This window comes from Sebastes fasciatus, chromosome 24 (assembly GCF_043250625.1).
Source record: "Sebastes fasciatus isolate fSebFas1 chromosome 24, fSebFas1.pri, whole genome shotgun sequence".
Lineage (NCBI taxonomy): Eukaryota > Metazoa > Chordata > Actinopteri > Perciformes > Sebastidae > Sebastes > Sebastes fasciatus.
The window spans coordinates 1738195-1751527 of NC_133818.1; the positions used below are offsets into that span (position 1 = coordinate 1738195).

Here is a 13333-nt window from a genome sequence, read left to right on the forward strand (position 1 = left end):
TATCCCCAAACATATTGGTAAAATATCTAAAATAGATATCAGTCTAATAATCTAAAAATATAAGATATTAATAAAATATCTAAATAAATGTTAGTATAATATCCCCAAACATATTAGTAAAATATCTAAAATAAATATTAGTATAATATCCCAAAAACATATTAGTAAAATATCTAAAATAAATATTAGTATAATATCCCAAAAACATATTAGTAAAATAATCTAAAAATATTTGTAAAATATCTCAAAATATTAGAAAATATAAGTATAATATATATTAGTATAATATATATTAGTAAAATATCTCAAAATATTAGTAAAACAGCAGAAAAATAATGGTAAATATCTGAAAGATATTACTAAAATATCCCCTAAAATATTTGTAAAATATCTCAAAAGTATTAGTAAAATAGCAGAAAAATATTAGAAACATATTTGATAAATATCTAAAACATATTAGTAAAATATCTGAATTGGGCACATCACCGAATGTTTAATGCATTTGTAATACTTCTTTCTGGATGTCTGTCGTCTTGTTTAAGGTTTCTCAGGAGATGAGAACATATCATTTGTGATTTGTAATATAATGAAATATACCTGAACTCTTGTTGTTGTTGTTTAAAGGAGGATCTGGAGAACGGCGAGGAGGTGGCGACGTGCCCCAGCTGCTCGCTCATCGTTAAAGTCATCTACGACCAGGTCAGTGAACGCATCACACCTGCTCCTTCAAAATAAGAGACCCACCGCGACAGGAAGTCTTCCCTGTTCACCATGTTGTTCTGATGTTCTAGGAGTTGTTCCTGTCCGGGGAAATCCTCGAAGCTCCGTCGTCTACAGAAACCAAACTGGAGCTGGTTCAGACCTGACCCCCCCCCAACCTCCTCTTCCTCCTCCTCCTCCTCATCATCAGAATCCATGGCGTCTGAGGAGCTGCTGCATCTGTTGGTCCTTTAATAGTCTGAAAACAAACCGGTGTAAATATATCTCATATCACAATAGTAACTTATATTTTATTCTCTCTTGTGAATATTGTGCTTTTATTTTAACAGAATTAAAACACATCAAACAGCATGTTGTTTTATTTCTGGTTGATTTCATTGATTTAGATTTATTTATTTATGATATAATAATATTCTGCTAGTTGTTGGTTTATTTGTGCTATAATGAGCTCTTTTCTGTCACTGGAAATAAAAATATTTAAAATACATTAATAATACAAAAGACTCAAGATAAAATAAAATTCGAATTATATAATTAAAACAAATATACAGAAATAAAATATATTAAATATATTGGGGATTGATGAATTATGAAAAAATATTTTTAAGAATAATACAAATAAAACAAGTAAAAAAATAAACTCTAAATAATAATAATTAAATACAAATAAAGTTGATTATAGGCTTGAATAAAAAAACAAAATATAACAATGGATGAAAATTATAATAAAGGAATAATAAAAAATAAATGCTGGTTTTAAATAAATATTAACAAAATCAAGTGACTGAAAATAAACTATAAATAAAATAGAACAAAAGATAAAATAGATTAAAAATAATACAGAAAGCAACAATAAATTAAATAGCATAAAACAAACATTCAAATTACAAAATATGTAATAAAAATAAATGATGCGTAAGTTAATATGAATTAAAGTAATAAATACAAATAAAGATGGTATTGAACCTTTCCTGAGGTTGGGGAAGGACATGGTTTTTCATCTGGCTTGTTGTGTTCGCTTATTAATTTAGTTTTATTAATTAAAATTACTAAATTTGTTTATTTTAATCTATTTTTATTTCATAATTTTTATACATTAATATTTAATACTAAATAACGTTTAATGTATTTTCATTTCATTATTTAAATATATTAATTTCAAATACTAAATCCCTTTATCTAAATCTATTTTTTATTTTGTCGTTTAAATATAGTAATTTTAAATTCTAAATACCTTTAATTTCATCTAAGTTATTTCATGAATATATTAATTTAATATACTAAATTCCTTTATTTACATCCATTATAGTATTCATCCAATATTAAATACCAAATAACTGTTATTGGCCTGATGATTTTACCCGCCACTGCCAACAATTTACTCGCATTTGGCGGGTGGCGAGTGCTGATTTCATACCCTGCCCTGAACAGAGGCCCATAACACTACGAGCAACATGGAGATCTCTCTCTTCTGCTCCTGCTCCACTTCTGGCCCACAAGCCAAAGGAATAAAAGGCGGCGTCAGTGTCCAGCCCCTCTCTTGGACTTTGGTTTCAGAACCAGTGCAATGTGTGGAGATGAGCCCAACTATATCTAGTTGATACCGCTCCACCTCCCACACCAGCTGCGGTTCCTTCCCCACCAGAGAGGTGACGTTCCACGTCTCTAGAACCAGTCTGATGTCAGGGGTCAGCACCCGGCTCACAATGCACCCGACCCCATGCCTCTCCCTGCCGGTGGTGGGCTGTAAATACTGAGAGTAAATAATAGATTGTATTATTAGAAGTAGAAGTTTGAGATTCTATATTATTCTGACCCCAATCTGTTGTTGCTGCATTGCATTGTGGTCCAATTCCTGCTCCTGATGGATTATTGAATGTATAGATTGCCTATAGAGTTGTAGGTATGTGTGAGGTAAGTGTTACTCAAACTCAAGTGTGTTTGTGCGATCGCTGTCCTCCATCTCTGTCATGTTTGCAGTCCATCATCATTCCTCCACCTTCACATGTACATCATGGGTCTGATTGCATTCTCTCATAGGGTGCATCTTTCTATCCTGAGGGGGTTTCAGGTGTACTTACTGTGTGCTATTATCGTACCAAACATTGCGTCCTTATAGTATATGCAAACAGACGGTTGTTTTCAGAACATTCTTTTATTAATGACTTTTTAATGACTGTTCAAACTTGTTCCATCGTCATGTATCAGTAATTCTTATCTTTTGAATAGGCCTATCTGATTTTGACCAACTTAGTGTATTACACCTTTTAACGTTGTTTGTGAACAATATATAAGTTGACCCCCTTTTGCTGTTATATGTACTTAAAACAACATGTAGAATTAAGTTCAAGAAAATCAACTCAGTTTACATTTCCCTTAGTTTCATGTTGTCTGAGTTGAATTCTAACTGTTATGTTGGTAACTTGTATCTCCCTGAGGCCCAGTATCATAGACACACTCGGCATCCAGAACCTGAAGAGGCCTCTTCAACAGGCTCCAACTACAGCTAAAGGAAGTCTGAATCCTGCATGGCAGATCATCTCTCTCACTGCTCAGCTTCTCTGCCCTGATTGCTGACCCGTCAGCTGCTGAGACCTGCAATACGCTGCAGCTCCACTGCATCCACACCACAACGTGCTGAAGACTTGGTACCAGCCACAGTGAAAAAAAGAGACTTTCACGCCCGTTTACCACAGATCAGTGCTATGTACTGCATATCTTACTGTTGGTTGCAAGAACAAATGATCACTATTAAAGGGACTGTTTGTAACTTTCAGAAATGCTTGTTAACAGCTTCACCTGTGTCCGTTAAGTCAACTAAAGTCAGCGTCCTGTTGCTGGCGCTTGTGCTCGCTCTACATAGACATGAAGGAGCATCACTCAACACAGTGAGGAGACACACGTCAGCTAAAAGCACAATATCACTCTATATTTCAGCTGCTTGGCAGTAATGTTAGCTGACCAGACCAAGGTCTCTCCATGAATCAATGCTGATCCTAGTGTTGGCTTTTCCCGCCTCAGCCTCCCGACCGCGGCCGGAGGGAACGGGGGAGACGATAACGTTTCTCTCTGCGGAGCCCCGTCACTTCACAAGACACGGGAAACCTCTGTTGGTCTGGAGGAGCTGCAGCAGTTATTTCTGCACAAACGTCCACTGAACATTCACTAGATATTCTCAGAGCTAAACTAACTCTTCTGCAGTGTGGAGTGAGCAGCATGCACGTGAGAGGTGGAGAGAGAGAGAGAGAAGGAGCGTGGTGTGTGAGTGAAGGCAGGCAGAGGAGACGAGACAGCGGCCACACGCGAGCGCGCATATGCGAGCGCGCATGTGTGCCGACCCGCTACATTTATACGCTTAGAAAGTTACAAAGAGTCCCTTTAACTCAGTAACACAACTTGTGATTTTTAGGTCGTAGCGGCTCAGTTTTAAATCATATTTAATTATTTAATTATTTAAATTTTTATTTATTATAGGCACATTTTCAAATGTTGTCGAAAAGTCTAAAGAAAGTAAAAATTAAAAAAATCGGGAAAATATCAGAAAAAAAAGTATGGAAACTGTTAAAAAAAATTGCCCCTAAAAAAGTCCAAAAAAAGTCTGGAAAATGTCAGTAAGAAAGTTAGAGGAAAAGTCCGATACTGGTATCATCTGAATCTATAAAACCTGATGAATCCATCGGTACCAACCAGGTCAGACTAGCTGGTCATGAAGGAGGTTAAATAACGCTCCAAAGGGGTCCCTTGACCTCTGACCTCCAGATCAGTGAATGTAAATGGGTTCTATGGGTACCCACGAGTCTCCCCTTTACAGACATGCCCACGTTATGATAATCACATGCAGTTTGGGGCAAGTCATAGTCAAGTCAGCACACTGACACACTGACAGCTGTTGTTGCCTGTTGGGCTGCCGTTTGACATGTTATGATGGGAGCATATTGTTTTATGCTAAATGCAGTACCTGTGAGGGTTTCTGGATCAATATCTGTCATTGATTTGTGTTGTTAATTGATTTATGTTAATAAATATATACATACATTTACATAAAGCAGCATATTTGTCCACTCCCATGTTGATAAGAGGATTAAATACTGGACTAATCTCCCTTTAAGGTTCATTTAGAACAGATTATTTTGCAATTAATCATGATTAATTATTTTAATGAGTGTAAACTATAGCACTCTTTAAAAGATGATAGTGGCAAAGCAAACCTTCCTGTCAGTGTGGTTGAAAAGAAACACAGATATATAGTGACAATGCACCAGAGGGCAGCATCACACCGGAGACGGAAGGAAAGCAGATTTACACAAAGTGCTGAGCATTCAACCTTTAGATAACTAGAGTGGAGATAAAGGTCTTTAGATAACTAGAGTGGAGATAAAGGTCTTTAGATAACTAGAGTGGAGATAAAGGTCTTTAGATAACTAGAGTGGAGATAAAGGTCTTTAGATAACTACAGTGGAGATAAAGGTCTTTAGATAACTAGAGTGGAGATAAAGGTCTTTAGATAACTAGAGTAGAGATAAAGGTCTTTAGATAACTAGAGTGGAGATAAAGGTCTTTAGATAACTAGAGTGGAGATGAAGGTCTTTAGATAACTAGAGTGGAGATGAAGGTCTTTAGATAACTAGAGTGGAGATGAAGGTCTTTAGATAACTAGAGTGGAGATAAAGGTCTTTAGATAACTAGAGTGGAGATGAAGGTCTTTAGATAACTAGAGTGGAGATAAAGGTCTTTAGATAACTAGAGTGGAGATAAAGGTCTTTAGATAACTAGAGTGGAGATAAAGGTCTTTAGATAACTAGAGTGGAGATAAAGGTCTTTAGATAACTAGAGTGGAGATGAAGGTCCTTAGATAACTAGAGTGGAGATGAAGGTCTTTAGATAACTGCAGTGGAGATAACGGTCTTTAGATAACTAGAGTGGAGATGAAGGTCTTTAGATAACTAGAGTGGAGATGAAGGTCTTTAGATAACTATAGTGGAGATGAAGGTCTTTAGATAACTGCAGTGGAGATAACGGTCTTTAGATAACTGCAGTGGAGATAACGGTCTTTAGATAACTAGAGTGGAGATAAAGGTCTTTAGATAACTAGAGTGGAGATGAAGGTCTTTAGATAACTAGAGTGGAGATGAAGGTCTTTAGATAACTAGAGTGGAGATGAAGGTCTTTAGATAACTGCAGTGGAGATAAAGGTCTTTAGATAACTAGAGTGGAGATAAAGGTCTTTAGATAACTAGAGTGGAGATAAAGGTCTTTAGATAACTAGAGTGGAGATGAAGGTCTTTAGATAACTATAGTGGAGATGAAGGTCTTTAGATAACTGCAGTGGAGATAACGGTCTTTAGATAACTAGAGTGGAGATGAAGGTCTTTAGATAACTAGAGTGGAGATGAAGGTCTTTAGATAACTAGAGTGGAGATGAAGGTCTTTAGTTATCTAAAGACCTTCATCTCCACTCTAGTTATCTAGAGTGGAGATGAAGGTCTTTAGATAACTGCAGTGGAGATAAAGGTCTTTAGATAACTAGAGTGGAGATAAAGGTCTTTAGATAACTAGAGTGGAGATAAAGGTCTTTAGATAACTAGAGTGGAGATAAAGGTCTTTAGATAACTAGAGTGGAGATGAAGGTCTTTAGATAACTAGAGTGGAGATAAAGGTCTTTAGATAACTAGAGTGGAGATGAAGGTCTTTAGATAACTAGAGTGGAGATGAAGGTCTTTAGATAACTAGAGTGGAGATAAAGGTCTTTAGATAACTAGAGTGGAGATAACGGTCTTTAGATAACTAGAGTGGAGATGAAGGTCTTTAGATAACTAGAGTGGAGATAACGGTCTTTAGATAACTAGAGTGGAGATAAAGGTCTTTAGATAACTAGAGTGGAGATGAAGGTCTTTAGATAACTAGAGTGGAGATAAAGGTCTTTAGATAACTAGAGTGGAGATAAAGGTCTTTAGATAACTAGAGTGGAGATAAAGGTCTTTAGATAACTAGAGTGGAGATAAAGGTCTTTAGATAACTAGAGTGGAGATAAAGATCTTTAGATAACTAGAGTGGAGATAAAGGTCTTTAGATAACTAGAGTGGAGATAAAGGTCTTTAGATAACTAGAGTGGAGATAAAGGTCTTTAGATAACTAGAGTGGAGATAAAGGTCTTTAGATAACTAGAGTGGAGATGAAGGTCTTTAGATAACTAGAGTGGAGATAAAGGTCTTTAGATAACTAGAGTGGAGATGAAGGTCTTTAGATAACTAGAGTGGAGATAAAGGTCTTTAGATAACTAGAGTGGAGATAAAGGTCTTTAGATAACTAGAGTGGAGATAAAGGTCTTTAGATAACTAGAGTGGAGATGAAGGTCTTTAGATAACTAGAGTGGAGATAAAGGTCTTTAGATAACTAGAGTGGAGATGAAGGTCTTTAGATAACTAGAGTGGAGATGAAGGTCTTTAGATACCTAGAGTGGAGATGAAGGTCTTTAGATAACTAAATCGTTGTATTATTATTGATGTCCTTCATTTATTTTTATTTAATTTATTTATTTATTAAAGTGTGCCTTGGCTGCTGTAACTCTACAGTATAGTAAAGTTATATAAGTAAAAGTATTATTGTTATTATTTATTATTATTACTACTGTCTTCGGTTATTATTATCATCATTATTAGCATATACGTTATTATTTTTTGTATTTTGTCTTTTGACATTGTTTGTTTCTATGGAGAAGAAGTATGACAATACCAGATTTTATTATGTTTGAAAATGATGCTTCACAATAAAAATAATGTAAAACAGAGTTACACAGTAATACTTATTATTGTGACGTGGCTGCTGTAACAATATGAATAATACAATCTATTTGAAACCACACAGAGAGATGCTGTTTGTGCCTGCAACCACCAGAGGGTGTTATCGTATAACTATAAGTATAACTCTGCTCATGAGTGCTGTTCGTATTAATAATGTTTTGGATGTAAAATCTGCAAAGGAACTACTAACTGAGGTTGTCAAATAAATGCAATGGAGTACACAATTCCACAAGTCAGCAAAGATGAAGATGTTCAAGAGTCTCTAAGCTGTTGTTGATTTGAGTTTTTCTGTTTTTGAATTTCTGTTTTACATTTTAATCTTTTGATTTATCTCTTAATTTAGGTGAATTTTAACTTTCTCTGTCATTTCGAGACAACTTTGCATCTTTAGACTCTTTTCAAACCAACAACAAATATGTATATGTATATTGGCATATACTTTAAGTTTATGCCAACAAGTAACTTAAGCGTTTGTCTCGCAAAGTTGTCCTGTAGAAAGTAAAAAACAGGAACTTCAGCACAGTGTTAAGTTGTCGTTTGAAACTCGGTGAATAGTGCGGCACACTGTTGACTATTATGGACTGGAAAGATCCCGTAGCATAAGACTGTAAGGCAGTCATTAAGAGAGTAGAGCGATCCACCTCGAGACGGTCGGACAAATCATGAATTGACAATTGCTCATCGTTAAGCGTATGATCAATTGAGTTCTCTTCTCGGGATGGGTTCTTCATTTATCACCATAAGTGTGTCCATGTTGTGGTTAAGTGTGAGTCAGAGGTACCTTACGTTGGTTGCTAAGGTCTTTTGTGCAACAGATTCCTTAATTATAAGTACACTAATTTAACCCGGTTTAACATTAACATTAGTGAGTGACTTCTGGATTCAGGAGAGCGAACAACACTTGTTCTTCTTGTCTGAGCTGCTAATTAGCCTGTGTGTACTTTCCATTGTTGCCAATTACAGCCGGAGGGGCTGAGGTGTGTGTGTGTGTGTGTGTGTGTGTTTACACTCAATGCTAACGAGCCGCCATGCCAAGCGGTTGACCCACTTCCCAAAGGAAGTCCCAAAGGACTCCACTCCCCCGCCCCCATATGAGGTCACATGATCTGCTCGGAATCATCTTCGTCTCCTTCAGGTTTGAAAACCAAGTCTGTTTATTTACCTTCTGACCGCCGTGTTCCGCTGTGTTCCGCCGTGTTCGTTACCAAAGCTGCCCTGGTTTTATCTTTACGTTTGTGTTTAAACTCAGGCTGCAACTAACAATCTACTAACTCATTATTTACTATCGAAAGACCAAGATGGAGACGGACAGAAACCAAGATGGAGACGGACAAAAACCAAGATGGAGACGTCCAAAAACCAAGATGGTGTCCAGAAACCAAGATGGAGACGTCCAAAAACCAAGATGGAGACGTCCAAAAACCAAGATGGAGACGGACAAAAACCAAGATTGAGACGTCCAAAAACCAAGATGGAGACGGACAAAAACCAAGATGGAGACGTCCAAAAACCAAGATGGAGACAACCAAAAACCAAGATTGAGACGTCCAAAAACCAAGATTGAGACGACCAGAAACCAAGATGGAGACGTCCAAAAACCAAGATTGAGACGTCCAAAAACCAAGATTGAGACGACCAAAAACCAAGATGGAGACAACCAAAAACCAAGATTGAGACGTCCAAAAACCAAGATGGAGACGGACAAAAACCAAGATGGAGACGTCCAAAAACCAAGATGGAGACGACCAAAAACCAAGATGGAGACGACTAAAAACCAAGATGGAGACGTCCAAAAACCAAGATGGAGACGACCAAAAACCAAGATGGAGACGACTAAAAACCAAGATGGAGACGTCCAAAAACCAAGATTGAGACGTCCAAAAACCAAGATGGTGACGGACAAAAACCAAGATGGTGACGGACAAAAACCAAGATGGTGACGGACAAAAACCAAGATGGAGACGACTAAAAACCAAGATGGAGACGGACAAAAACCAAGATGGAGACGACCAAAAACCAAGATGGAGACGGACAAAAACCAAGATGGAGACGACTAAAACCAAGATGGAGACGGACAAAAACCAAGATGGAGACGACAAGAAAACCAAGACAGCTGCTTTTCTGTGTTTTATATAAACCCAGAAATTACTTTTATATGCAAAACATCAATCATCTATAAAACGTCAGAAAGCTGTGAAAATGCTTCTCTTATCTTATGTTGATAGAAAACGTGGTCGTACCACTTATATATATATAAAGTTTGTCCGTACAGTCTATTTAAAGGTATGTATTTCAGTAAATGTATATATTCTATTCTGATCTAAATATCTGTATTCTTGTTCTTTGTGTAGTGTGAAGGGGCTAACACTTTTATTGTGCAACCTGGTTTTAAAATGACAAATAAATGAACCTTATCCTGACAAACATATTTACTTTTGCAAACTTGAGTTGATCTAAAAGCAGCTGATTCCAGAGAATAATGAGGGTCTTTATAAATGACTTAAAGTAATGGTTAAAGTGTTTAAGTTTAGGTGGTGACGGTTATTAAAAGGTTAATTGCAGGTCTGTGAGAGAAGGCTGATTTGTGCACATGAATGTAAATACAGCTTTGTGTTTCTGACCAGGTGGGCTCACTGAGCGGAATAAACTGCGTCACCTTTTTTCTGCTCCTCGTTGTTAATCGAATTATTCGCCTTCCCTCGCACCAAGAAAGAAAGAAGCCCCCGAGCAGGAAGACGCTCCAGTCGTGGTCCCGCCGGGATTAACCACACAAACACACACACACATATATATATATCCAAATGAAGTGATAATTAGTGGATGCACACACACGCTCCACAGCCCTCTCGGCGCCTTTGTTTCCTCCCTAAATGTGATGTATATATACATATATGTCAGAATCAAGTCAAACATCATTGATCCCTGAAGGGAAACTCTTATTAGGAGCATCACATCAGCTGGTGTACATCCGGGTTTTGCTCCGGGACATTTTCAATATTTTACTCTTAATAAAACGTCCAAGACAGAACACAAATCAAGCTGCCAGTTAGCTTAGCTTAGCACGAAGACGTGAAACAGCCAGCCTGGTTTCACTGATTAACACGTTCTATCTCATCGCTTTCATGTCTGATAAAGCTCTGAACTCACAGATGTGCTACCAAAAACTGCACTTGTTGGCTTGTATTTAATGTCTCACTGGTATCTCAACCAACACTGAGCCTTGTGTTGGTTGGAGCTTTACTCCAGCTGGAGGAAACTGAGTAGGTAACAATATCAAAAAGGCACCAGGACTCCGAGAAACTACCTTCATGACTGATTCCAATAGCAGTTTTCAATAATTGGTCGTCTCCATCTTGGTTTTTGTTTTGTCCGTCTCCATCATTTGTTAGGCATCCGAAAATGTCCCAGGGCATTACTGAGATTTACAACGCTGGCTTCTTCTTCATAGATCCAAACTGTGAGTTGAACCAGGAACAGGAAGGACTCTTCTATTAGATATAGATCCTGTAGAACGTCCCCCGGAGACACTCTCTCATCCTGACACTCTTCTTCTTCTCCTCCGTGAAGTATTGTGGCGTAGTGCTTAAGAAAAGGTCGCTAGCTGGAGGGAGGCCGAGAGATGAAGTCATTCGTTAGACGACGCATCGGACAAAATGCAGTTATCTGCACACTGATTTTATATAAGAGGTCACGAGACAAAGAAGTCCAAAATGGTTGGACACCAAAGGTGTATTTTATAAACTTGTATGTTTTCTCACGTATAATCTTGACCCGTAAAGTAACTAAAGGTCAGCTTCCAACCCAGTTTCTATGAGACACTGAGCTGAATTTGTCCCCTTTTAAACCATCTCCATACAGAGTGGTTGGAAGGCCATTTTGAAATGTATGTGCATTCATATTTTGATTATACATTCACTCCGTCTCCGTGACGATGATCTGCCTCCGAGCTCTTGTTTTACAGTCATTATCTGGGCCCGTGGGGGTCCCTGCTGGTTCCACCGGACTGACATCAAGTCCCTGAGACCAGTCCTCCGAGGAATCTCCCACTCTTTTACTGTCACGTTGAACACAACACGGCTCTGACCTGATAAATATTCCCCCCTCATCAGAGCTCTCAAACATGCAGCTCCACAAGAGTAAATGTCCTCCGTCGTCGTGTGCTGCGGCTGCAGTCGGCTTTCTGTTGGAGCTGGAGTGATTGGCATGGCCTTCATTTCAGGGACATTTCCTCCCGCTGCATTAGAACCACGAGGTCCTCCGTTCAGTCACAGTGTCTTCTCAATGTTGATGATATTTCATTCAAATCATCGGTCTTCAGTGTTGTTTCTGTCAAAGCTCAAATGAACCTTCTATTCAGAATCACGCTTAAGTTTCGGGAACTACACTTCCCATGATGCACCACTAAAGCTCCTGTTTGCAGTTTACCCGTAGATGTACAGACTAGTATTACTGGATTACTAAAACATGATGATCCTCAGGCGACTTCTGGAGTTATAAGAAGCGTCTTTTCTTCTATGATTTCTTTGTTTGGAATTATTTCAGTTTAATAAAATATCGTTATCAAGGTAAATATTACAATAATGATGCTTTTAGGTTCAAACATGTATAGTTTACTTCAACAGATCTTTAGGTTGTGAGCTATGCGAGTAATGACCTGGGCTTCTGTTTCTGGGAGAAGGCCATAAAAAGACGCTCTCCGTCAACTTAAAACCCCGGGTCTGTGATTAACCCCGAGCTGCTCTGCTGGAGCCGTGACCTCCGCCGGCCTGGACGCCAAACAGGCTGTAATTGAGGAGGACAACAGCTGCCTTTTAATGGCACCTTCACCTGTTTCCAACAGGACGGAGCAGTTCCACCTTCAGCTCCAACCCAGACACGTCTTTCACATGTAATCCAGCATCTGACCTCACAGACTTCTGATCTGTTCAACCACACAGGCACACATTGCTCTTTACAACACAGAGAGACACTGTAAAACCACAGTTATTCAGACGGAAATTTAACGTTATATCGACCTTTAACTCGTCTTAAAACACCAAATATCATTCCTTGTTTGCCCCGTTTTCTTTTGAAAAACCTGCAGATAGAAGCTCTAAAACAACTAATTAGTCGATTAGACAGAAAATGAATTGTGTTTTTATAACGGAGTAGTCATTTAAGGTCATTTATGAAGACAAAAGTACAAATATTTGCTGTTTTTCTCTGTTTTATATGATTATAAACTTTATATCTTTGGATTTTGGTCTTTTTTTTTTACATTTTATACAATTATTACTGGATTACTTTGGAAAGAAATGATGATTCTCAGGCAAATTCTGCACTAACGAGGAGCGTCTTTCTTCTATGACCTCTAAGTGGATTTATTAAATCTCTTTTTGTTCTCTCGTCGTGGATCCGACCCTGCAGGTGAAGATGTTGCGGAGGACTCTGAATCTGAATTTCAACACGGCTGACCCCCAGAGCGAAGCAGCATTAGCACATTTACTGTCTGGGACAATAAACCATGTTGACAATAATAAGGATTCAGTGTTTCACATTAAAAAGACAACACCAGGAATATAAAGTGGTTTTAGGAGCAACAATAATCAGCAGACGTGAAGACGTTTATGACGTGTTGGAGTCTATTCTTCTTGGTGTCTGACGTTATTAATAGTAAATATCATCCTTTTATCAATGATTTATCTCTTTAGGATAAACTTTGTTTCATTACTACAACATTGTTTATTTGCTTTAACTTGAAATTCAAAAGAATTATAGGACGTTTTTTTCTTTTATTGTAAACATGAGCGGATAAAGAAATGAATGTTAGCGGC

The 13333-nt window shown here is 37.8% G+C and overlaps 1 protein-coding gene across 2 annotated transcripts in view; it reads left to right on the forward strand.

The window, feature by feature from the left end:
* The window catches only part of dph3 (diphthamide biosynthesis 3), a 258857-nt gene that overhangs the window by 1924 nt on the left and 243600 nt on the right, over nt 1-13333 (forward strand). The window contains exons 2-3 of one of the 2 annotated variants that reach the window (XR_012592899.1): nt 625-699; nt 792-964. Coding sequence is in view for 1 of the 2 variants with exons in the window: in XM_074626839.1 (XP_074482940.1) it covers nt 625-699; nt 792-866 (150 nt within the window). In the remaining variant the exon portion in view is untranslated. Of the gene's footprint in view, nt 1-624; nt 700-791; nt 1072-13333 lie in introns of those variants that run through there. The other variant, XM_074626839.1, reaches the window with a different exon arrangement.